General features: G+C 42.7%; 1 protein-coding gene across 2 annotated transcripts in view; it reads left to right on the forward strand.

Moving 5' to 3' along the window:
* The window catches only part of LOC122944029 (inter-alpha-trypsin inhibitor heavy chain H3-like), a 110050-nt gene that overhangs the window by 82895 nt on the left and 748 nt on the right, over nucleotides 1-26407 (forward strand). For both annotated transcript variants that reach the window (XM_044302229.1, XM_044302230.1), the window contains 3 exons: nucleotides 3314-3518; nucleotides 15817-15989; nucleotides 16559-16670. In XM_044302229.1, the coding sequence (XP_044158164.1) occupies nucleotides 3314-3518; nucleotides 15817-15989; nucleotides 16559-16670 (490 nt within the window). The remainder of the gene's footprint in view (nucleotides 1-3313; nucleotides 3519-15816; nucleotides 15990-16558; nucleotides 16671-26407) is intronic.

Raw genomic sequence — 26407 nt, forward strand, 5'->3', positions numbered from 1 at the left:
TATTATTTTTTTGTTTTTATGCTTTTTTTTACTTAGTTTTTTTTAGTCTGTTCCTCAAAGATAGAAAATGCAATGTTGTGTTTACTTATTATTTTATTTATGTACTAATTTTAATAATTATTACTATTATTATATCATTGTTATTATTTTTCCACTGTAACTGGCAATGTAGAGCAGACATATGCCTTGTTTATCGCTATTATAGGTCATATTTTGCATGCAGCACTACAGGACTGGATTTATTGCTTATTACATGGGCAGACCCATATGAATGACTCCAGATCTCAAGTCCTGAAAGTGGCCACACACCTACATCACTAAGTTACAATACAATAGTTGTCACCTGAACACTCATTTAGTGAACAGTCGTTCTTCTTGATCCCAACATGCACGCTCAGTTCGGCTGAGAATGTATATGTTGTCAGTGCGGAGAGGGAACTAAGCTCAGTACGTTGAGAACAATGTATTAGGGGTCTTGAAATTGTACATGCCAGATCCTTCTTTCCCTTAAAATCTTCTGTCCCTGGGTAAAAGTTGGGGCACCCCCATACACAGATCGGTAGGTTCGCCTGACATTAATCTAACTTGTATGTGCACCTTTCGATAACATTCCTAGTGTCCTTCAATCCGTAACATAAGTCTCTGTTTTATCGCTTTGGTTTATCTTAGTGATGTATTATGCCATCTACAATGTCATGGTGTAAAGTTTCTTAAATGTTGGGCTCTTCTCTCAGTCAATCATTTGTAAACCTGACTGATGAAGGGGCTTCAGTGCTCCAGAAGCAAATATAATTTTCTGGTTAGCCCATAAAGGTATACTTATACTTTTATCTTTAACACATAAAGTGCTCAGTGAACTTCCTTTCAGCACTGTAAGAGTTAATCCTTTCATTCATTCACTGTTCAGCTGTTGACTAAGGTGCTGATCATCCTCCCTATTTAGCTGGGCTGTGGTTTCACCTCCTCACCTGAGCTTAGAGGTTTTCTAGTCTCTAGTAACCAGCAAAGGTGTGATCTCTTGTCTGGCTACACGTGTTGTCACGGTAGGGGCGGATAAGTGCAGCCCTGATATCTAATATACTAATACCACTATTGTCCTTTGGACTATAATCACACCTCTTAATCCTGCACCTTTATACTGCTTTAAGACTTTGTTAATATACGACTAATACTATGTTACTAAAAGGTACGTGATTTAAAAATTTCCAGCAGACTGCTCAGCTATCACTACTTTGTATATACTACAATATTCCTGCTATTTCTTCATAGCTAGGATTAGTACATTGTTCCCCTACTGGCTACGCGCTGCCAGTTTGCGTATAGGGGCAATGTATCTTTCACTTGCTTGTTAATTTAGTATTGTTGAAGCCTCACTGAGTCGTAGCTGTATTAAAACATATGAGCAACGCTGCCCCCTAATCCTAGCTATGAAGAAATAGCAGGAATATTATAGTATATACAAAGTAGTGATAGCTGAGCAGTCTGCTGGAAATTTTAAAATCACTTACCTTTTAGTAACATAGTATTAGTCGTATATTAATAAAAGTTAAGTCTTAAAGCAGTATAAAGGTGCAGGATTAAGAGGTGTGATTATAGTCCAAAGGACAATAGTGGTATTAGTATAGTAAGTATAAAACACTGCATCCTCCACCATAGGGGACAATAAGAGAGTTGTTCATAAGCCCTAATATCCACCCGCACCTCCTACCTACTCGCATGGCCCGTCCTAACTGATGGCGTACAACTTGGCAACGGTCCCTTTCTTAGATAAGTGCAGGGGCCTAAAGACAAATACAAATACCATAGACAAAGCAAGGGTCAAGCCAGGAGTACGCGTAAATACCAAAAGGAGCTAGCAAGGTCGAGGTCACAAACAAAGCCGAGGTCAGAAGCCAAACGGTCACGTCAAGTACAAAAGGAGGTTACAAACAGAGCCGAGGTCAAAGCACACACGAGATACACAATCTAAGAGAACGCTGGTGAGGGTAACAAAAGACCAATCACAGGCAACCTGTGGCAAGCAGGCTGCCTGTTTAATAGCTATCACTGAAAACGACTACCTAAAAATTTACTTTTATTAAATTAATCTAAAATAAATACTCCCTACCAAAGGGATACATAGTAGTGCAAAGACAACACACACAACCGACTACACAAAATAGAGAAAGTCTGGATCAGACAGAAAGCTAGGCTTAAAGAACACAAAAAAAGGGGGGGAGGGAAAGCACCGGGGCAACACGTGCCAAATCAGTGTCTATCCCTGTAATGTCCCTTATCAAGTCCTCAGCCCGAAGATGTGCCTTGATGGTAGGCACACTCCGTCCACGTGCCTATGCTGTCTATCCTTATGATGCCCTTGGTATGCCCTTGGTATACTAGCCCATATGGATGTTTGGGTACTAGTATGTATTAGATATTGGTTGTTAAACCACGTGTCCCGACGCGTTTCCCCCCCTCCTTCTCATTTTTTTGCCCCCTGGAGGCCCTTCCTGAGACCACCATCATTGGACCTCTCAGTTTGACCCTCATCATGACCATCAGCTAAGTATACTCTTGACTACTTTTTGGTTGCTTTATCGTTTACTCGACCGTTTGGGTGGTCTTTTTTGTATCCGATGGTTTGTGGTTTGGTTTGGCCTCCATTATCGGTGCTCAGCTCCCCTGCTGCTCGTAGTCTAGGGGAACGCCGGCCGCTCTGAGGAGGTGTGCGCGGCCGGGTCCTCCCCGCCCCCTATTCCCCATGGAGACACTCCTTCACTAAGACGGGATGCCGGTGGCGCTGCAAGGAGGAAGCGCGTCACCGGCTCCCCATTACACGTGTACTGTACTTTGCCCTTTTGTCGTTTTTACTCCTTGCCTTCTGCCCCGACCTTGGAATTGCTATTTGGAATACGCACATACTCAGCCTGCCCCGATCTTGGACTGTGTTCAGACTACACCTTTTTCCTGATTCCTTGGTGCTGCCCATGGGTCAGCTGTCAACTAAACCAGGACTACTCTAGGAGGTAGCAGCCTGGTTGCTTCCCTACAGTGAAGTCCAGATCCCTGCATAGTGGTTAAAGGGTGAATACCAGGGAACTGCAAGGACAACGCCATTAGGTTTAGACCAAAGTCAAACTGGCAAGTTGGCGCACTGGGTCCACACTCACTGTCTGTTACACTCTGTAAGTGAATAAAACATAATTACCAGACTTTCACTATTAATCTACATTAAAATTCACTAGTACTGTAGATGAATATTTTTCAGTTTTAGGATAAAAATGCTTACATCATTCCTTCAGCTTAACACCAGTTTTGCTGCATTCTGCCTAAGGTATTTCAGTAAATGGAGAACTTATTGGAAAAGAGAAAGCAGGCAACAATGCGAGATCAAATCAAACCTATTTTGGAAGACTTGGGATTATAAATAGAGAAAAGAAGATAAGAATTGAGGTGACCACTGACAAAATCACAGTCTTGAACCATAAAAACAAGAAGACGCTTGCATGGCAGAAAAAAGGCTCTATAAGCAAGGAAGGGTAAGAAACTTTTTAATATCATTATTTATTTCAAGGCGCTATTAATTCCAGGGTGCTGTACAGAAATGGCTCTACATGGACCATATAAAATTAAAACAAGTACAATAAATATGAATAAACTGTTTGACGGGCAGGTACAGAGGGAGAGAGGACGCTACATGCGATGGTTCAAAATTAGAGATTATCATCTTCTAAAGATTCTATTGGAAACCAAGTTGGCCGAATCAACTGTTCAATTAAATATGTGTCCAAATTAGTTAATTAACAGAATCCAAAGTGCTCTGATTGCTTTGAAAAGATCTGTCTCTCCGTCTCTCTCTCTCTCATTGTAGGTTGTAGGCTTTTCCTTAGGTGTGTTTTACAGTTACTTCTTAAAGTTTGGATGTTGGGGGAGAGTCTGGGGTAGTGCATTCCAGGGTATGGATGATGCACGTGAGAAGTCGTGAAGAAGATTGTGTGAGGAGCAGACAAGAGGAGAGCAAAGGAAGGATCAGAGATTACATGTGTGGAGAGTAGGTCTGAAATGTAAAGAGTGGACAGTTTGTTGACTGCTCAAAGTGTAGAAACATCTCAAAGATTATCCTAAGAAATGAGAGGTGTCCAAGTCTAAATGTGTCCTAGCAGAGGGTCTGAATACTTATGTCCATGCAAAATTTTAGTTTTTTCTTTTTAATAAATTAACAAAAATTTCTAAAATTCTGTTTTCACTTTCTCATTATGTGGTATTGAGTGCAGATTGATGGGGAAATTATTGTTATATTAGCACAAGGCAGCAACATAACAAAATGTGAAAAAAAATAAAAGGGTCTGCAGATTTTTTGTGTGCACTATATTTGCATTGTACAGTGGTTACTACATGATCAACCATAGGATTACATACTGGCCATTTTACATTTAATATAATGTACTGTCCGCGTCTGCCAATGCAGAAACTGATGTTACTTAGGGCGAGTTCACATCACCATTATTTTTCCGTTCTTCTGATCCATCAGAACAGAAAAAAAAAAAAAAAAAAGTATCCTGTAAAAAAGAAATTTGTTATGCACATTTGGCATCAGTTTGAGCCATTTTTCTTTGAATGCAGAATGGAAAAATAACGGTGATGTGAACTCTCCCTACGGCCTCATGCACACGGCCGTTCCGTGCTTTGGGGACCGCAACGTCTGTGCGGCAGGCAGGACGAATTGAGACCCATTCAACTTAAATGGGTCCGTGATCGGTCCGCACTGCAAAGAAATTTAACATGTTCTATTTTTTACTGTGCGGAGGCACGGACAGAAACACCACGGAAGCACTCCGTAGGGCTTCTGTGAGGTTCCGTGCCTCCATTCCGCACCGAAGCTCCGGATTGTGATGCGGGGAGCACACGACCGGTGCCCACATATTGCGGACCCGCTGTTTGCAGGCCGCAATACGGCAATGGCCGGGCCATGGCTGGGTGCATGAGGCCTAACAAAAAAGTGGGAATTCCCAAGAAGGTGACTCCTCCTTTATGACTTTCCCAGTGTGCTGTTCTTTTCAAATTTAATTCCTGCACCGTATTATTATATCTCCTTTTACTATGTTGTTTCTATGTATTGTTTCTCTGCTGCCATCTGCTGGCCGGAATTCGTATGCTGCACGCCTTGTTCCTTATCTATAAAGTTTTTCTCTGCTGGGCGTGGTTTTTGCAGCCTTGGTCCTGGTCACTTCCTGTAGCCATTTTCAGTGCTGCACTCCTTGTGACTGGAGACTCACACCTTGGCTTGTGAAGGCATCAGTTTTTGACCAGCAGTTGCCTCAGCAGTTGCCTCAGCAGTTAGCCTCAGCAAAGACATCCACATCACAGCATCTACTGCATCACTGTATGTCACTGCTCTGGATCAAATAAACCCACGTTTGATTGCATCCTCATGTCTGCGTCTGGATCCATCTAACCTGAGCATCTGCCGGTCCGGTCTGCTCCACTGCTTGGATACGAAGGTAGGACAGTCACAAGGTCATCATCAGTTACACCTTCATTCGCCTTCATGTGGGGACAGAACACCCAGGCACTAATAGACTATATAAAATTGGAGATTTTCCTAGCTGCTTGTGCAGGAAAATATAGATTTTATTAAAGACAGGAGATGAACATTATATGCTATACTTCTTTACTGGACTCCAATCAACAGCAACGTTTAAATAAAGATAAGAAAAAGAAAAAAATGTAAAGAAACATGCAGTGAGATACACTGGCAATCACAACACAGCATAGGATATATAAGCTCCTGTAATGTGCCAATCCTCCTCTTTCTTTGATGTAAACAAACAGAAATAACGAACTCACATGTCTTTCCTGAACGAAAAACTGGAAATCATCCAAAATTCAATGAGCCATGTCGAGGGAAGAGATCGACTGAAGACTCCCAGAAGAATATTAAACTAGACGAGAACAGAAACAGGGTGGGTTATAGGGTGGGATAATGTTCGTCTCCTGTCTTAAATAAAATCTATATTTTCCTGCACAAACAGCTAGGAAAATCTCCAATTTTATTACAAGCAGGAGACTCCATTCTATGCATGTTTAAAGCTAATACAATACATGAGTAATAAACTTGAACTCTATATTATGCAAATAGATTAAGAACATGGAAGTATGAAGTTCAGGTCGAAAGTAGAATGTTTTAAATGTGGATTCTGACGACCAGTCGGCTGCCTTAAGAATGTCAGATAGAGAGGCACCAGCCTGCCTAACCTTTGTAGACGAGGCACCCCGAACGGAATGAGCCCCTAATACGGAGGTATCGATACCTGCTAATTGCATAGACTGCCTAATACATCTGGTTAGAGTTGGGGATGAAACCGGAAGGTGAGGTTTACAAAACGATATTAATAATTAGGAATGAGCTGGTTGCCTAAGAGATTCAGTCTTATGTTCGTAGACCTTAAGACAACAAACAATACACAAATGTTCTTGTTGAGGAAAGGCAGGGTAAAAAACGGAGGGAAAATTGGTCTTAGTATGCCGGGAAATGGAGAAGGATACGCCTTGTGGGGAAAATTGTCTCTGGGGTATGTCTAGGGCTCTGACATCGGAGACTCTTTTGAAAGAGAGGAGGCATAGAAGAGTAGCCAATTTAAAAGAAAGGAGCTTTAACGATAGGAGATTATCTCCCCAGGAGACAAAAAGATTAAGTACCACAGTAACATCCCAGGTAGAATGATACTTGGGTAAAGGAAGTCTGTGGAATGTCATTAACTTACAGATAAGGGGGTGTTTACCTATTGACATATTCTGGAGCGGAGCGTGATAAAAAGAAATTGCTGAACGATAAACGTTAATCGTCCGATGCTGATAGGTAATTCAGGACCTGTACCATAGGTGCGTGAACGGGATCCACATTCCGTTGTAAGCACCAATCAGCCCAAAGTCTCCAGGCTGATCTGTAAGCAGACCTGGTACCCAGGGCCCAAGCATCTGAGAGGATATCCTGAGCTGAGTGGGAAAGTCCGATATCAAACTCTGCTGACCAGAGATGAGCCATGCTACTAGATGAAGTAGGTCTGACAAGATTAAGGGATGAGGATTCCCGGAAGGGTCCAGGAGAATCGAATGATGATTTGCCAATAAGCGTGAAAAGTCTATGGTCATCCCCAGAAGTTGAGGAAACAAAGACTGAGTAGGCCAGAACGGAGTCATAAAGACTATCGTCGATTTCTGGGTTCTGGTCAACAACAGTACTCTCGGAATGAGAGCAAAGGGGGGAAACGCATATAGAGTTCTCGAAGCCAAGAGGTGGAGGAGGGCATCTGTGCCTAACGACTCTGAGTCGGGATGCCAGCTGAAGAATTTGGGAAGCTGGCGGTTTATTCATGATGCGAAAAGGTCTATTTGGAGAGGGCCCCACAGTGAGTCGAGGAGTTGGAAAATCATAGGATCTAGACGCCAGTCACTGTGGTCTGTTAGGCTGGGTTCAGACCTGAGCATACTTGAATGTACGCTCTGTATGCGTGATTGTACGGGCGTTTGCAATCGCGCATACAGAGACAAGCGAACGCCCATTGTCGCGTTTTCCCGCTGAAGTCTATGTACGGGAACGCGAGACAAGACGCCCCAAAGAAGCTCCTGTACTTCTTGGGGCGTCTGGCGTTTTACAGCGCGATTGTACGCGCTGTAAAACGCTCAGGTGAGAACCATTCCCATAGGGAATCATTGGTTCTTGCCTGTTGAGCGTTTTACAGCGCGTTCCGCTCAGGTCTGAACCCAGCCTTAGGAAGCGGGAGTTCCAATCTGCAACTGAGTTGGAAAGGCCCGGAAGATATTCCGCCTTCAGTGTAATGTCTTTGTCGAGACAAAAGTGCCAGAATTATTTCGCTATATTGGCCAGGATTTCTAATCTGGTGCCTCCCAAACGGTTCACATACTGTACTGCAGGGTTGTTGTCCATCGGCAAGAGAATGCAACAGTGCGATCTGTGTCTTGCTAAACTCTTGAGGGAGAAAAACCAGGCAATTGATGTGAAGTAGCGCCTCTTCTTCTTCGGACCATTTGCCACCAGTGGATAAGGAGCCGCACCGGGCACCCCATCCGCTGCAACTGGCATTCGATTCCAGAATTAGATCTGGAACCGAATTAAAGATGGCCTTCCCGTTCCATAATTAGATGTGATCCAACCACCACAGGAGTTTCTCTTTGGCATCCGAGGAAAGGGATACTTCGTCTGAATATCACAAACTTTCCCTGAGGTGATGGGTTTTCAAGTGTTGGAGGGCTCGCTAATGTAGAGGAGCGGGGGAAAATTGCTTGAATGGAGGAGGATAGCCAACCTACTATCCGAGCTAAAGTGCGAAGTGAGATCCGCTGTCTGTTCAAGACTGACCGAATCTCTCTTCAGATGGTTTTCAGTTTCCTGGGAGGGAGACTCAGAATGGCTGACTGAGTGTTGATGAGAAAACCCAAGAATTCTACTTCCCGAGAGGGAATTAGAACAGATTTCTCGAGATTTAGAAGGAATCTCAGATTGGTCAACAAGGTCGTGGTCCACTGAATGTGGAGATGTATGAGGGGCAGAGATTGGGCCATAATGAGTAAATCGTCTAAGTATATTATCAGACGAACACCTCAGAACCGCAGTAGAGATACTACTGGTTTTAATAGTTTGGTGAAACACCAAGTGGTGGAAAGACCGAAAGGCAAGCTGGCAAACTGCCATTTCTGGCTTTCCCAAACAAATTGGAGGTATGGCTGGGACAGTAGATGCATAGGTATTGTGAGATAAGCATCCTTGAGACCTATTTTTGCCAGCCAATCGTGCGGTAACAAAAGGTCTCTCAGGAGATGAATTCCCTCCATTTGGAAGTGTTGGTAAAGCACAAAACTGTTGAGGAATCTCAAATTGATAACTGGTTTGTGACCACCATCTCTCTTTTTTACTAGAAAGAGATTGCTTACAAATCCTGGGGATTCTGAGGGTATTGGAATAATAGCGCCTTTGGAATAGAGTTCCTCTATTTCTAGTTGAACTAGTGTGCGGTCTGACTCTGAGAAAGTTATTGGATGAGGTGAGTGTGTTTGTATTGGTGGAAATAGGAATTCTATTTGATATCCTGAGGCCGTATTTAAGACCCATGAGTCTGATGTAATCAGAGACCAAACGTGGGAATTTTTTTTATCCTGCCCCCTAGGGGTATTTGTGAAAAATACTGGCTGGGGACACTCGCCTGCCGAGGGTCTGGTTCTCGGAAAACCTCTATGGCCTCTCGCCCTCCAGGGTTGGCCTCTACCGGGAAAAAAGGGCGTTGGGTTGAAGGAGTGAGATGGAGCTGGATGTCTGTCCACTCGGGGATGGCCTCTTGGATATTGAATTACGTGGGTCGGATGGCTGGGAAACTGGCCTCTTCTCTTCCCAGCCCTCCCAAAAACACAACCCTGGAAAACTTTTTTCATGTAGGATTGTGCTTTGTCAAGTGATGAAAACAATCCTACGTATCTGTTTAATGCCTTAATAAAGAAATCCCCAAAAAGGTAGCCATCTGATGGGGGTGTTACTGTTAGATGATGCTATATGGATAAGTTGGGGGTCCAACTTCATTAAAATACTAAGTTTTCTTTCCATGCAAATGGAGGCGTTAATATTGCCAAATAAACACACCGCTCTCGTAAATCTATACGGATGAGCGCGAATATTCGAATAGCGAAATATTCGTACGAATATTACAACTTCGTAAATTCACGAAATATTTCGAATATACTAAGATATATTCGTTATAACGAATTTTCTTTTTATTTTCCAACTGAACCCATTAGTCATATTAGTAATTTACTTTAATATCACAAAATTAGTGCTAGTAATTTACTATGACAAATTTTGTGACAGTAAAAATTACTACTATCACTAATGGGTTGGCTTGGTAGAATTGTCGAATATAGAGCTATATTCTCAATCTTCGTCTATTCGACCAAGCCAACCCAATAGCATATAGTAGCTTAAAGCCCTTATGCGATGCGATTCATGCGTATATTTAATTGCCGATTTATCGCATAACATAAACTATCTTACATAAAGAGGAAAATTATAAATCAGTAACGATTCTCATTAGTAATCGTTCCTGATTTATATTTTCCTCTTTATGTAAGATAGTTTATGTTACGCGATTCACTCGCATATTTAATTGCCGATTTATTGCATAACAAACTATCTTACATGAAGAGGAAAATTATAAATCAGTAATGAGTCATTGCTGATTTATAATTTTCCTTTTCATGTAAGATAGTTTGTCATGCGATAAATCGGCAATTAAATATGTGAGTGAATCGCGTCGCATAAGGGCTGTATGCTCTTGGGTTGGCTTGGTCGAATAGACGAAGATAGAGAATATAGCACTATATTCGCTATATTCGACAATTCTTCCAAGCCAACTGTAAGTAACTGTTGGCTTGGTAGAATTGTTGATATAAGAAGTGCTATATTCTCTATCTTCGTCTATTTGACCAAGCCAACCCAATAGCATACAGCCCTTATGCGATGCGATTCACTTGTATATTTAATTGCTGATTTATCGCATGACATAAACTATCTTACATGAAGAGGAAAATTATAAATCAGTAATTAGAATTATTTAGAATACAATACGTATAATAGCGAGCGACATAGAAAAGAATTTAACGAATATCACAAAATCTCGATAACTTTGTTTTTTAGAATATTACGAATATTCTAAAATACGAAGTTATAGCAATATAGCGAACATTCGTATAATACACATAGACATAGTGCCATAGTCAACCAATAGGAAAGTTGCCTTTATGCCTTATACAGTTAAAATAAAATCGCAATACGCAAATAATTAAATCGCATAATTTTCGCGATAAATAGAATAATGCTGAATATTTGATTTTGACAAATATAAAACAAATATTGAATCGAATATTCGCAAAATATTGCGAAATCGAATATGGCACCTCCCGCTTATCACTATAAATCTATAGGGGCATCTGAAATTGTGGCTTCCTCTGTCAAATCTAGGATTTTTGTTAAGGGCCCTAGTAAATCCAAAAATCGATCTTGAATGGCCCTGAAGAAGCGGCTCACGCTTTTCTTGGGGTTTTTCCCCGATTTGGCTAAATACTTCACCAAAGTTGAATCTAAGTCAGGGGTGTTTGCCACTTTTGATTGCAAAGTGGGTATAGGGCACTCTGCCCGCAATTTGCTACAGGCCGACTTATCCAGGGGTTTTCTTATCCAAAAATTTAGAAATTTAGCCACCTGGGCTTGGGGCACCCATTCCCCTGATCTGGGGTGTTTAATATCATTAGGATTGAAAAATGGGTTTCCTGCGGCATCCAAAATGGCAGAATCCGCAGTATTTGAGCCAAATTATTTTTTCCTCATCGTAAATGTCTTCATATTCCGAATTCTCCTCTTTGTCAGAGGAGACAATTTCATCCGAGGAAGATTCGCTCAGAGATGTAATATATGTCTTGGGCTTAACTAGGGAAGTCAAAGCCTTTAGAGCCCGCTTAGTTTTTAACTCCTCAGGGGCGGATGGTGTGGGATGTAAACTTTTGACATCTGAATGTACGCTTTTTTCTATGAACCTGAAGTATGAACCTGATCCTCTTTAGTTTTAGCCATTTTGGCTTGTTTCTTGCGCTGAGGATCGGTAATTATAAAGCAGTGTTTGTAAGAGCGTTTGCCTTGTCTGTGAAGGCCCTGCGCGATATTAGGGCATATGTCAATAGAAAGTGACTTTTTAAAAATACCTTTATTAAATAAGTGGGTATAGGTATGTATATACCAACAGTTAAAAAAACCTACATTTATTAGGGTTACTTAGTGGGGGAGTAGTAGCCCCCAAGAGGAAAAACACACATAGTGACAGGGTATGCACTTAAATAAATAGATGGGTACGGGGAAATAATTCTAGCCTGCTAAATTGCAGGGCTAGAAACAAGAACCAGCTACCCCTAGAATCCCTAGAGGTCTGCTGTGCCCAGGGCGGCCCCCTGGTGGTGGAGGTTCCCTGTCCCCCAACCTAGTGCTAGCCGGTCCCTAGTTATCCCTACACAACAAATACTCCAGGATAATAAAGAATAAAAGGTGCTCTTTATGGAATAAATGTCACCGTTATTCTTTATAAAAACAAAATCTGATATTCACTAATAATCCCCGACGCGTTTCGCCTAATAGTTATTAGGTTCATCAGGGGGTAATATGATTGGTGGTACTTAACTTTGTGACCAGATATCAAGCCCACAATACGTTTATTGTCGGTCCCCAAGAGGAAGGAATACCTCTTTTGTCCCGTTCAAAGATGCCTAGAAATGAGTAAAAAAAAGGGTGTAACTAGAAAAAGAGGCTGTCAGTGGCAAGTCAACAATGCAGAAAAAAGCCGCACAGAGGACACCTATACATGACTCCAGGACAGCCCTCAGTATTGGATATAAAACATAATTAAACAGGCTGCTTCATTGAATTCATTAATGCATAAAAGGTGTGACATTCCCACAGACAGTAGTTATAGATAGACATCATTTCAGGTCAAGGCCCATAGATTTACAAATATACAATGCTTCAGAAAGCTATTTTAACTTACCGGCGGGAGAGATGGGGGTTTATCCAGACAACAAGACGGGCCTTGTGGGTCCAAAGCTGACTCCCACTACGGAGGAGACAGCTATTTGAGGGCTCATGCTGTCCAGCGTTCATTTCCGGACGCTCTAAGAGCTAGTTCCGGCCTTTGGAACGCATGCTGAGCCGCAAGTGTCTACGAGTCACTTCCGGGAACACGGAACGCAAGGTGGAGCACACGGCGAAACCGGAAGTGACGCAACGTCAGTCACTTGAGCCCGGTGCAACGCAGCGATGGAACGCATCATCGGACGAGATGCACCCCCTATGCCGACAGTTGCTGCAGAAGCCCTTAAAAGAGGCCCCTCAGAGATTGGGACCATCTAAAAGGGTATATGGCTAGCTGTTAGAAGTAATAAGTGTCTCTCCACCCTCCAGTAGGAGTCTTAAACAGGAGGGGCAAAGGGATCTCATACATGTTTTTCAGATAGATAAATGAATTTATAAACCAAAATTTGATAATTCTCTGTGTTACCCCCTAACAATTGGAGGGAGGCCACACAGAACTTTATAAAGATGAGGTGATCGGATACTAGAGTCACCTATAAAATGAGATGCTTTACGCATCGATTTGATCAGTTGGGGGCTAACATACCAACACGATAATTACAACTACCCACCGACAGAAAAAAGATGCATTATCAGGAACAGGGAAAAATATTAGATAAAGCATGTAAAATTTAGTCTTTCGTGAAGGCCCAGTGGAGATTGGGACTGGAACCGATAGATCCACAAGGCCTCTTTTTTCAAAATCTTTTTGTCCCAATCACCTTTTCTTTCAGGTAAAGGGAGTACCTGCAATACAGAAAAACGAGCACTGGCCACATCCCCCTTATGACAGTTGTTAAAATGATGGGCCACCGGTGTATCTTTTTGTTTTTTTATGTCGTTTATGTGCTCGCAAATCCTTCTCCTAAACTCCCTCTTAGTTTTGCCGATGTAGTCTAGGGGACAGCTGCACTGGCAAATGTATACAACACCTTTGGTTCTGCAGTTCACAAAGTCCTGCGCGATATTAGATGCGGAATCTTCCGCTGACAAAAAAATATCCGACAGAGTGGCCGGAATCGCTTGAGGTAAATTTGGAGTGGCGGAATGAGATATGGCTTGGGCCACAGATTTATTAATAACCTCGTGCATAGATGACATAGCAGAGTTTAATGCCGCGTGAACTGACTTTTGTATGGTTTGTTCCATCAGAGACTGGATGAAATTTTTGTCCAAAAATTTAAGACCCTGAGGGTCTGAGGCTGCTTCAGCATTCCCTTCAGCCATGAGGACTATATGAACAATTGTCAAGGAATAAAAGAATTTCAATAATGTAACATATGGCAAAATTCTATGTCCTGTGCTTGTGGTGTGGAGAGTGAGTGATTAGCTCCCTGCACCACAGCATAGCACAGCAGCTGGTGATAATGAGATGGTAACCTATGAGGTGATTAGGAGAGGCAGAATGTAGATACAATATGCCAAACCACTGTCTATATAAGACAGAAAATGAAAAACAAAAAAAAAATTTAGTGGCAATTCTGGAGGAGCTGCTCAGCCCATGACACTGTAGCGTGTCTTTAGTTAGGGGAGCAGCCCGACCGCATGTGGACCGCAGTAATCGACTAACCCCAGCAAAATATGCATACAATGGAGGATATCGACGCGGTCCACATGCACCACAAGAGCAAACTACACAGAATGTAGCAATCATAGAGAACACACAGAGAGAATGCACCAAACAGATAAAACACTGACTATGCTGGCAAGACATAAGTAAAGGTATTAAAAGCTGAGACTTTTGCCAATATGTTCCAGTCATGGAGATATCGGAGCCCACATGCACCACGTCACGGTTTCTCAGCATAGCAAGGGGTCCTAACCACTGCTCTGACTATGGTGTGAACACGTTAGGACCCCTTGCTATGCTGAGAAACCGTGACGTGGTGCATGTGGGCTCCGATATCTCCATGACTGGAACATATTGGCAAAAGTCTCAGCTTTTAATACCTTTACTTATGTCTTGCCAGCATAGTCAGTGTTTTATCTGTTTGGTGCATTCTCTCTGTGTGTTCTCACTGTCTATATAAAGCTAACCCTTTATAAATGCTATCAGAAAGACATATATAGATACTTTTATGATGGAAACTGTGTATAAAAACTGTAACTGTTATATGAAAGGATACTTGTGGTAAATGGAGCAGAGAGTTGAAATTTGGCGGGAAAATCTCTTCAGTGTCAAGTCTGAGGCAGTGAGGGGATTGTGTGCAGAGAGGCACAGCTGATGACCAGCGTTGGCTGTCGGTCTCACACAGCGGAGAGCAGCGTCTTCTCATGGGGGAGAAAATGCAGACTCGTCGGAGGGAGTGGATTAAGCCACCAGAGGACAGTAGCAGGGAAGTGGTAAAGTAAGATCCTAACACTAAGGGGAAGTGTAAGAGATTTGGGTGATAACCCAAAACAAGCACCACTTTACCACAGGAAATGGTGAGGTACCGTGGTAGTAGCTATATGTGGTAAATATCTATGAGGTGAATTTAAAAAACGGTACACTTAGCTGGAGTCAACAGCAAAGAAAGAGGAGGATTGGCACATTACAGGAGCTTATATATCCTATGCTGTGTTCTGATTGGCTGCCAGTGTATCTCACTGCATGTTTCTTGACATATTTTTCTTTTTCTTATTTTTATTTAAACTTTGCTGTTGATTGGAGTCCAGTAAAGAAGTATAGCATATAATGGAGTCTCCTGCTTGTAATACAATTAGGATTAGGCCGAATGCACACGGCCATGAGCGGTCCGTGGAACCGCGGCCTGGATTCCTCCTGAGAGCAGGAGCGCACGGCGTCATTGGTTGCTATGACGCTGTGCGCTCCCTGCTGCCGCCGCAATACAGTAATACACTGGTATAGATCATACCAGTGTATTACTGTACTGTGGCGGCAGCAGGGAGCGCACGGCGTCATAGCAACCAATGACGCCGTGCGCTCCTGCTCTCAGGAGGAATCCAGGCCGTGGTTCCACGGACCGCTCACGGCCGTGAACAACGGCCGTGTGCATTCGGCCTTACAGTACAGTATTTTAAGGAGACATCCTCTTTATTGAACAAATTGGGGTATATAAAACACAGTATTAAAATACAACATGCTCTGTATTCTTGGACTGTATCAATGTTTAGTTTCAAAGTCTAGAAAGGGTCTCATGTATGAAATCTTTCAGGTTTAATCTGGTAATCAACAAGAAAGAAAATCTGACGTTATCATTTGGTGAAGGAGCAACATTTTTCATTATTTTGCATGAAGTTTGGAAAAATCATCCTGTTCCTATGAATTTCCTAGGCTTTTACACTGTAGATGACCATACATTTTCTAAAGAAGTACATGGACTTTTGGGTAAGCATTCTCAGTATATTGTGTTTTGCAATTTATTTTCAGAATAGGTCATAAATATCAGATCTGTGAGGGTCCGGCACCCGGCACCCCCACCGATCAGCTGGGTGAAGAGACTGCATCAGCATTGCCTTCTCTTCATGGTTTCCTTTCTCTCCGTCGAATCTGCAGAGGTAAGCAGGTGTAATTACATCTAAGCCGTCTATGGGACGGCTTGCTCCTATACAAGTGTATAGGAACGAGCCGTTCCATAGAAATGAATGGGACGGCTTAGGTGTACAGTAATTACACCTTCTTACCGTTGTAGATGCAACGAACAGCAAGTAAACAATGAAGTAAACAGCTGATCGGCAGGGGGTGCCAGGTGTCGGACCCCCGCCAATCTAATATTGACGACCTATGCTGAGGATAGGTCATCAATAAAAATAACTTGGACAAACCCTTTAATATTTCAATATTTTATGGTCTACCATTATGTCATCATTGAGAAATATTTATAATCTGTGTTTTATTACAGATTTCATCATTTATCATATTTCATTGCAGCTTTATTGCATATTTTGTTTTTAAAGGACAATTTTTTCATGGTATTGATTATGAAATATCCAACCTTCAAGAAAATGAAAAGACAGGCAAACAAGTTGCAACAATGAACGTGAAGAATAAGCAGCTGACCGTGACAAGGTAGTAAATGAGTTTTTAGTATGTCTTCTGACTCAATATCTAGGCAGCAAGTGTGAGGTTCCTGAAATAGTATAGCTATGGTTGTCTGTATTGACCAGTTCTTACTCATTAAAATCTATCAGACCGCTCAGCTCATGTATGAAAAATCTAGATGAGGTATATTTCCAGGCTTATTAGGACAATGTATTTATTTAACCCCTTAATCACGACCTCTGTAGATGTATGGGCGCCATAGCCTCCTGATTTCTGCTGTTTTTAATAGCAGACACCCGGAACGGACATTTAACCTCTCAGATGCCAAGGTCAATTGTGGTGAAACCCCAGAAGTGTTGCAATCCCAGGGCTTGAATGGCTTCATCGTGCTGAGATCAAGGGATCCGTTCAGTTGAAGGAAGGGTCTGAGGCCTGCCACAAATATATATACAGTACAGACCAAAAGTTTGGACACACCTTCTCATTCAAAGAGTTTTCTTTATTTTCATGACTATGAAAATTGTAGATTCACACTGAAGGCATCAAAACTATGAATTAACACATGTGGAATTATATACATAACAAAAAAGTGTGAAACAACTGAAAATATGTCATATTCTAAGTTCTTCAAAGTAGCCACCTTTTGCTTTGATTACTGCTTTGCACACTCTTGGCATTCTCTTGATGCGCTTCAAGAGGTAGTCACCTGAAATGGTTTTCACTTCACAGGTGTGCCCTGCCAGGTTTTTTTTTTTTATAAATTTTATTGTTTTAATAGGAAATTAATAACCAAAATACATAGCTAATAATTTATAGTCCATCCGTCCGTCAAATCTAGTCTATGGACGTAATTGACAATAATTGCATAGAAATATCCATAATTGTGTAAATATTTTAAAAATCAAATGGAGGACTCTAGCTGAGGAGGATGGCAGGATCCGGAGCCTAGTAAGCAGATGTATATAGCCTTCTGAATAAACAAAAGTTACAACCTTTGTTTTAATGCCGGAAAGTCCCCCCATCCTCAACATTCCTAGAGATCCTCATGTGCTCAAATATATCTTCACATTCTTCCCCGGTGCAATACATATAGAGCGAGCCGGACAAATGGAGTATCCCCCTATCTCACCCCACCCACCAACCCTCCCACCTTGCAGGGAAAAAAAAAAAAATCATAATTAATTAATTAACTGTGTCCCAGTCTTTCCATAGGTTACTCCACTTCAAGTAGGATCCTCTTTGTTTATGAAGTATCTTCTCGTAGCTTTTCACTTTCTCAACTAAACTCAGCCAGTTATTACAGTCTGGGGCGGAAGAGGAAAACCAAGCTCTAGAAATGAGTAGTCTAGCCAAAAACATCACTTTAATCAAGAGGTGGCATTTTGTGGGCTGGTAATTAACCTCAGATAGGTCTCCTAGGACCCATATCCTGGGGGACAAAGGGACAACAATTTTAAGTTTACACGCCAGTTTTTTTTGGACCAAACTCCAATACCTGCTCACCATTGGGCAATCCCAGAACATATGTAAGTGATCTGCCTCGGAGTCACCACAAGGTGGGCATTCGGAGGAGACCCTGAGTCCTCTTCTATGTAGCCATAAGGGTGTCACATAAATTTTGTGCAAAATATTAAATTGTACAACAATGTGGTTAAAATTGTGTGAAACCAGCTTTAAGCTTTCCCCTATCTTATCCCAATTTGGATGACCCGCCTCTGCAAGGAGAGAGGACCAAGCTCTCTGCCCTGGAGAGAGAACATCCAAAAAGAAATTATCCATTAAGTGTCTATAGCAGTATGATAATTTAATTCTCGTAACAATTTTCCTACAAATTAAATCGTGTAAAAATGCGGGAGTATCTATAATAAAAGAGTGACTATTTAGAGTGCTAGAGAGTGTGGACCTCAATTGAAAATATGCATACCAAGCCACCTCACCTAAATTTGCCCTTAGTTCCATGAGGGACAAAATTTGTCCCCCACTGACTACTTGATGTAGGTACTGAACATTTTTGATCCTCCAATACTGGCGGCAGCTTAAGTAATTTAAAATGAGAAGTTTTGAGTTGTGCCATAATGGGGTGCAGACGAGTGATGCCTTAACTCCGCACCAACTCCTTATGGCCAGCCAGGTCTTTATGGCCATTCTACAAAAAAGTGAGTATCCGCTCGGGATATTTGCTAGATAGTCAGATTCCAGTACGGTGAAAAAATCCGAGAAGCCTGAATCTTTCACCACTCTACTACAAAAAGGGCTATTTTCCCAGTCATTAAAAAGACAGAGTTGGGAAGCCACAAAGTAGCCCCTAAAATAGGGGAGGTTAAGACCTCCCCGATTGTAAGGCATGGAAAAATAGAGTGCCTTCAGTCTCACGCGCTTCCTCCCCCATAATAGATCATTGATCATACGATCTATCAGTCTAAAATACTTGTCTGGGATCCATATGGGCGAATTGCGCAGGATATAAAGAACCTGGGGCAGCACTACCATTTTTATTAATGAAATTCTATCCGCTCTTGCTGGCAGGATTTTTTGCCATATCTTAATTTTGGCTCTCAACTTCATCAGCAAAGGAATCAGGTTATGTTGTAAATATTCCTGAGGTTTGGCAGAAACTGTTATCCCCAGATACTTTATTGAATCAGAAATTGTTAATTGGTTATTCCATTCACCTCGCAGCTCATCTATAGGGAGGAGAACGGTCTTATCCCAGTTGATCTGCAGTCCAGATGGATCGGAAAAAAGACCAACAAGGTCCATTATTCGAGGGAGAGTGGTGTCTGTTTGATGGATAAAAACCAGGATGTCATCTGCGTAAAGGGATACTCGGTCATGCTTCCCCATTATGCCAAAACCGGCCACCTCCGAGTCCTGTCTTATCATGGCAGCTAAAGGTTCGATATAAATATTAAATAGAAAAGGGGAAAGGGGACAACCCTGACGGGTGCCCCGTCCCAAGGTAAAACTCTCTGTCGTCAAATCATTGATCCTGATCCTAGCAACAGGAGAATTATAGAGTAACTGAACCATCCCCATGAATCTTGGACCAAAGCCCATTTTTTTCATGACCTCCCAGAGAAAGATCCACTCCACCCTGTCGAAGGCTTTAGTTGCATCCAGCGACAGGATGGAGCGGGCACCATGCCCCGGGGACTGAATATTCATGAATAGCCTGTGTAGATTGTTATGGGTACCCCTTTTTGGCATGAAGCCATTTTGATCTGGGTGGATAATGGTGGGCATAACCCGCGAGAGCCTCCTAGCCAGGACTTTTGATAGTAACTTAGCATCGGTGTTTAATAGGGATATTGGTCTATAGGAGCTCAGTTCTGCCGGGTCCTTATCCTTTTTTGGAATTAAAACAATAAGGGCCTCCATCATAGAGTATGGTAGTTGCCCTTCCTGTATTGCTTGGGAAAAAACCTGTAGCAACCTGGGGAGAATCACCTCGCTATACTTGCGATAGACCTCGTATGGAAGGCCATCCAATCCTGGCGATGAGTTCCCCGAGATGGATCCAAGAGCCTCCTGCAGCTCCATGAGGGACAGCCCCTCCTCCAAATATTCCTTTTGAGCTTCATTTAAAGTAGGAAGTGGAATTCTCTCCAGGAACCGCATCGCCAGTTCAGATGACAGACCTGGGGAGGATCTATATATCTGAGCAAAGTATTGTAAAAAGGTATTCCCAATTCCCCCCAAATCTGCTATAGTTTCCCCCTCTGCGTTGTGGATCGAAGTAATAGATTATTTTTTTTTTTTCCTGTTGTGAAATTATTCTAGCTAAAAGCCTACCCGGGCGTCCAGACTCGATTAAATAATTGAGCCCCTTAAAGAATACCCTATGGTTTGCCTTCTCTATTACATATTTCCCTAGGGCACAACTAGCCTTCTGCATCTCTTCCCTATTGTATTCAGTAGGCTGGCTAGCATATCGCTCTGCTGTAAGGGCAGCCGTCTTGTCCAGTTCCTGCTCTTTCTTCCTAAACGTTCTCTTTACTGCGGCAATCTCACTTATAAAAAAACCCCTCAGAAATGCTTTAAAGGCATCCCATACTATGTTGATGTTAGCAGAGGGTAGATTCACCTCCCAAAAGGAGGACATCAGTAGTTTAATCGACTGAAGATTGTCCATAATAGTGAGCCAATATGGATTCAGCTTAAATCCTAGCCCCCTAATGTCCTTATTCTCCACGCTGCCAACCTCAACCAGAACGGGTGTGTGGTCTGAAACTGTTCTTACCCCATATCGCATCTTACGGATATTACTCAGGTTGCTCTCATTGGTGAATGCTAGATCGATCCTAGACATTGCTCTGCCGCCCCTGCTAACACAAGAATAAACTCTCTTTCCTCTGCAAAAATGTTCCCATATGTCCACCAGTCCCACCTCTAAGCAAAACTGAGGCAACGGAGAATTAAAAAAGTTCCTCCCCCTTTCTGCGTCTAATGTAAATCTATCTTTGTTGGGGTCCATAACCGCATTAAAATCCCCCATCAGGATTAAGCGGCATTCTGGTCTCTTTTCGAAAAAAAACATTAGCTGAAGCAGTGGGAACATTGAAAATGGCGGAGGTATGTAGAAAAAGGCAAGAATATAACTATGGCCATGCAGCTTGCCATGTAAAAAAATAAATCTGCCCTGGTCATCTATATGTGATTTTATAAGGGTGAAATCTATGGAATTATGAATAAGAACCGAAACACCCCTGGAGGAGCCGCTAAAGGTGGAGTGATATGATTGAGACTGCCATCCCGTTGTCAGACGGGACAGGGTTTCTTTAGTTAGATGAGTTTCAACTATGCAGATGATTGCTGGAAGATATCTCTTTGCTGCATCCATGATCGCTTGCCTTTTAACCCATTCCCCGAGCCCTCTGACATTCCAAGCTACAATCCTAGTGGACATCAGTTATAACAAGGGAAAAAGAAGGGAAAAAAAAAAAACCCATTCCTGCAAGGTTGGATTCCTCCCCCCCCCCCCTTCTCCCTTGATCCGCCCGAGCTAATCAGCGAACCTCTAACCTCCGGCCGTTCTCCCCCGGCCTAACCCCCCCTCCCTTCCATCCCTTCAATCATAATAGTGCGCGATTTCAGATGCCTATTTGATCCATCCAGTCTAGCGCTTGCTGTGGTGTCTCAAAGTAGAGGGAAGTCCCCTTATGGATTACTCTTAATTTTGCTGGATACTGTAGGGAATATTTGATCTCCTTAGCCGCCAAGCGTTTCTTTATCTCTATGAAGTTTCTTCTTTTTTCCTGAGTCTGTCGCGCAAAATCAGGAAAAAAGAGCAATTTAGTGCCCTGATATTCAATAGGTGAGCATTCTCTTGCTCTTTTCAAGATCATATCTCTATCGGCGGACAGTAGCAATTTAATTAAAATTGCGCGCGGCGGTCTTCCTGGTGTAGGCTTCCCTCCTGGAATTCGGTGGGCTCTTTCTATTTGAAACATGGAAGAGAAATTATCGCTGCCGAGACTGTGCCTGACCACATCTTTAATTTGTTCCTCTAGATGTCGGCCCTCAGCTCCTTCTGGAAATCCAATTATACGGACATTATTACGCCTTGACCAATTTTCTAGGTCCTCTAGCTTATTTTGGAGTGCTTGATTTTCTGAGGCCAGAAGTAGCGTTTTAGATTTCAACATGCCCATGTCAGTTTGTAAGGAGTCAACAATTTTTTCCACACTAAGGACTCGATCCCGTATCCTTGCTAGGTCTTCTCTTATTAGAGAAATATCGCTCTGCACGGACCCCAATTGAGTGGACATTCCTTGGACTAAAATGCCATTGTTTTCCACAGCACAGAGGATTTTATCCAAGACAAATGGGTCATATTCAGTTCGTATTTGTGCAGAGGGACTTTCCTCACCTGCCTCCTGATCTGCATCCTCTAATCCGTCCTCAGAGAAATCATCATTTTGGGGAATTTTAGCAGATTTTTTCAGCTTGGCAGGAGGTTTAATTTTAGCTTGATTTTTTTTCATTTAGAAAGGGCGATCTCAAAAACTTGTCAATTTTATTCTCTGGAGTCTTAGCCCCCAGCTTAATAACAGAGGAGTCCGCTGAGCGTCGTTTTGGTGCCATTTTCCCCACTTCTTTGTTTTTTTCCCCCCCTTTCTTCCCCTTCTTTTCTTTTTTTTTTTTTTTTTTCTTTTTTCCTTTCTGTTTTCCTTTCCCCCTTTTCCTTCCTTTTTTCTTCCCCTTCCCCCACCTCTCTCTCTCCCTAAATTTCCCTTTCCTTTCCCCTTTCCCCCCTGTTGGTTCCAATATTCCCCCTTCAGTAGGCACCGCAGTAGGCACCGCAGAGGAGGAGAGGAGGGGGGAAAAAAGGCAATAGGCAAACCCGAACTTTTCAACAAAAGTTATACATTCATTGTAGTAGTGAGGCGGAAAGATCAGCAGTACGGCGAGTAGAAAATAAATCAAACTCGGTTCTCACGTGTCCAGTGCCTTAGTTCCGACCCCCGCCGTAGTTGCAACAGCAGTTCGAAACCAAAGGGAAGGGGAAACGGCAGTATGGATGTGGGGTGGCAGCGAGAGATCCGTCCGGGTAACAGGCAGTCCAATGGCAGACAGGAGCAGCAAGGTGGAAGGTGGAAGTCCAGAGGAGCAGATGGTGCAGTGGCAGGGAGAGCTGCGAAACGGCAGAGCAGCAGCTAGCAAGGACAGGAAGCGGAGCAGCGAGGCAGCCGGGTCCAGGGGCACAACAGGAGAGCGGAACACCCGCACCAGCAGCAACCAGCAGCGGCAGCCAGGCGTCCTCCGACAGCGACCTCCGAGAACATGCGGGAGCAATTCAAACGGCCAGACCAGGTACGCGGCTCAAGGCATCAGCTGTTCGGGATTAATAAGTGGGATTTCTTTCCTTATAAATGGGGTTGGGACCATCAGTTGCGTTGTGGAGAAGTCAGGTGGATACACAGCTGATAGTCCTACTGAATAGACTGTTAGAATTTGTATTATGGCAAGAAAAAAGCAGCTAAGTAAAGAAAAACGAGTGGCCATCATTACTTTAAGAAATGAAGGTCAGTCAGTCCGAAAAATTGGGAAAACTTTGAAAGTGTCCCCAAGTGCAGTCACAAAAACCATCAAGCGCTACAAAGAAACTGGCTCACATGCGGACCGCCCCAGGAAAGGAAGACCAAGAGTCACCTCTGCTGCGGAGGATAAGTTCATCTGAGTCACCAGCCTCAGAAATCACAGGTTAACAGCAGCTCAGATTAGAGACCAGGTCAATGCCACACAGAGTTCTAGCAGCAGACACATCTCTAGAACAACTGTTAAGAGGAGACTGTGTGAATCAGGCCTTCATGGTAGAATATCTGCTAGGAAACCACTGCTAAGGACAGGCAACTAGCAGAAGAGACTTGTTTGGGCTAAAGAACACAAGGAATGGACATTAGACCAGTGAAAATCTGTGCTTTGGTCTGATGAGTCCAAATTTGAGATCTTTGGTTCCAACCACCGTGTCTTTGTGCGACGCAGAAAAGGTGAACGGATGGACTCTACATGCCTGGTTCCCACCGTGAAGCATGGAGGAGGAGGTGTGATGGTGTGGGGGTGCTTTGCTGGTGACACTGTTGGGGATTTATTCAAAATTGAAGGCATACTGAACCAGCATGGCTACCACAGCATCTTGCAGCGGCATGCTATTCCATCCGGTTTGCGTTTAGTTGGACCATCATTTATTTTTCAACAGGACAATGACCCCAAACACACCTCCAGGCTGTGTAAGGGCTATTTGATCATGAAGGAGAGTGATGGGGTGCTGCGCCAGATGACCTGGCCTCCACAGTCACCGGACCTGAACCCAATCGAGATGGTTTGGGGTGAGCTGGACCGCAGAGTGAAGGCAAAAGGGTCAACAAGTGCTAAGCATCTCTGGGAACTCCTTCAAGACTGTTGGAAGACCATTTCAGGTGACTACCTCTTGAAGCTCATCAAGAGAATGCCAAAAGTGTGCAAAGCAGTAATCAAAGCAAAAGGTGGCTACTTTGAAGAACCAAGGATATGACATATTTTCAGTTGTTTCACACTTTTTTGTTATGTATATAATTCCACATGTGTTAATTCATTTTTCTGATGCCTTCAATGTGAATCTACAATTTTCATAGTCATGAAAATAAAGAAAACTCTTTGAATGAAAAGGTGTGTCCAAACTTTTGGTCTGTACTGTATATAAAAAAAAAAATATATATATATATATATATATAATATCTATATTCAAATCACCCCCTCTTCTTCATATTAAAAATAAACAAAATAAAGATCATAGGAATTGCTGCATCCCAAAATGTCCAAACTACTAAAATATAAGCGTATTTGTCCAGTATGGTGAATGTCGTAACAGAGAAAAAAATTGCTGTCACTTCACCTCTAAAAAAATGTTATAAAAAGTTTGCAAAAATTCATATACACTCAATGTATTTTTTTTTTTTAAATAAATGGTGATTTTATTTCAGTGGTTACCTCGGGTGCCAGAATTTTCCTCTCTATTAGTGTCACGGTCCCTCAGGTGACTGATGTCAGGAAATCAAGGAGATTGGCTGAGCGTGGAGGAATCTAACAGCCTCCTTGATTTCTCTTGATTTAGTGTTGATAGGGTTAATGACCATTTCCCTTTTCTCAGCTGTTGCTCAGTGGTCATCACTTCTACCCTTTATAGTTTCACCCCACCCTTCTGACTATGCGGTAGATAGCTTCATTTGGGTTTGGCTGAGCTGGTGTGAGATCCTCTCTGGTGTTCCTGTTCTTCCATCTCTACAGAAGTTAAGTGTCGCGTTTCTATGTATTTGTTATATTCCCTGTTGTTGTATCTGGGCCTAAGACAGAGACTTATATATGTCCATCTGGGGAGGAATGGGTTGTCTCTGGTCCAATACTTATTACAGGGCCTTATAGGGAAATCAGGGCCTAGGTATCCTGCTTATGAATATTCCTACCTTCAAGGTCTATTCATATTGATAGGTAATCAGGGCCCGGATTAGGGTTGTCTAGGAGTTGACCTGTTTCTTTCCTAGTTTCCAGGCCCAGTTACTGTTCTCCTTCCCTCCTGTGCTCAGTGTGGAGTTCCTCCCCCCCACACTAATCGTGACAATTAGGCCTCCTGCAGACGAACGTGTGCGCCCCGTGGCTATGCTGCAGGCCGCAAATTGCACGAACACCGACCGTGGGGCAGCAGATTGCGGACCCGTTCACTGGAATGGGTCCGCGATCCGCCCGTTCCACAAAAACATAGGACATGTTCTATATTTTTGCTGATCAGAAGTACGGGACGAAACCCCATGGAAGCACTCCGTAGTGCTTCCGTAGGGTTCCATTCAGTGATTCCCTTCCGCACCTCCGGATTTGCGAACCCATTGAAGTGAATAGGTCTGCATCCCTGATGCGGAATGCCCACGGAACCGCGCCTGTGTATTGCGGATGCGCAAATGCGGTCCGTAATACGGCAACGGGCAGCACACGTTCGTGTGCAGTAGGCCTTAATCAATAAAAAACTACAGATTATCCTGCAAAAATTAGCCCTCATACAGCTCCGTAGATGTAAATAAATAAATGTTATGGGCGTCAGAATATGGTGAAGCAAAGAAAAAAACAAAAAAAAATTTCAAAGTTTTTATTAAGTATTAACACAAGAAAAACTATATAAATGTAGTATCGCTATAATCATACTGATCCGTAGTATGAAGGTAACAGCTCAGTTTTACCGTGTAAAAACGAAACCCATAAAATTATGGCAGGATTGCATTTTTTTTCCAATTCCA

The sequence above is a fragment of the Bufo gargarizans genome, chromosome 7 (genome assembly GCF_014858855.1).
Source record: "Bufo gargarizans isolate SCDJY-AF-19 chromosome 7, ASM1485885v1, whole genome shotgun sequence".
In the NCBI taxonomy this organism is placed as follows: Eukaryota; Metazoa; Chordata; class Amphibia; order Anura; family Bufonidae; genus Bufo; species Bufo gargarizans.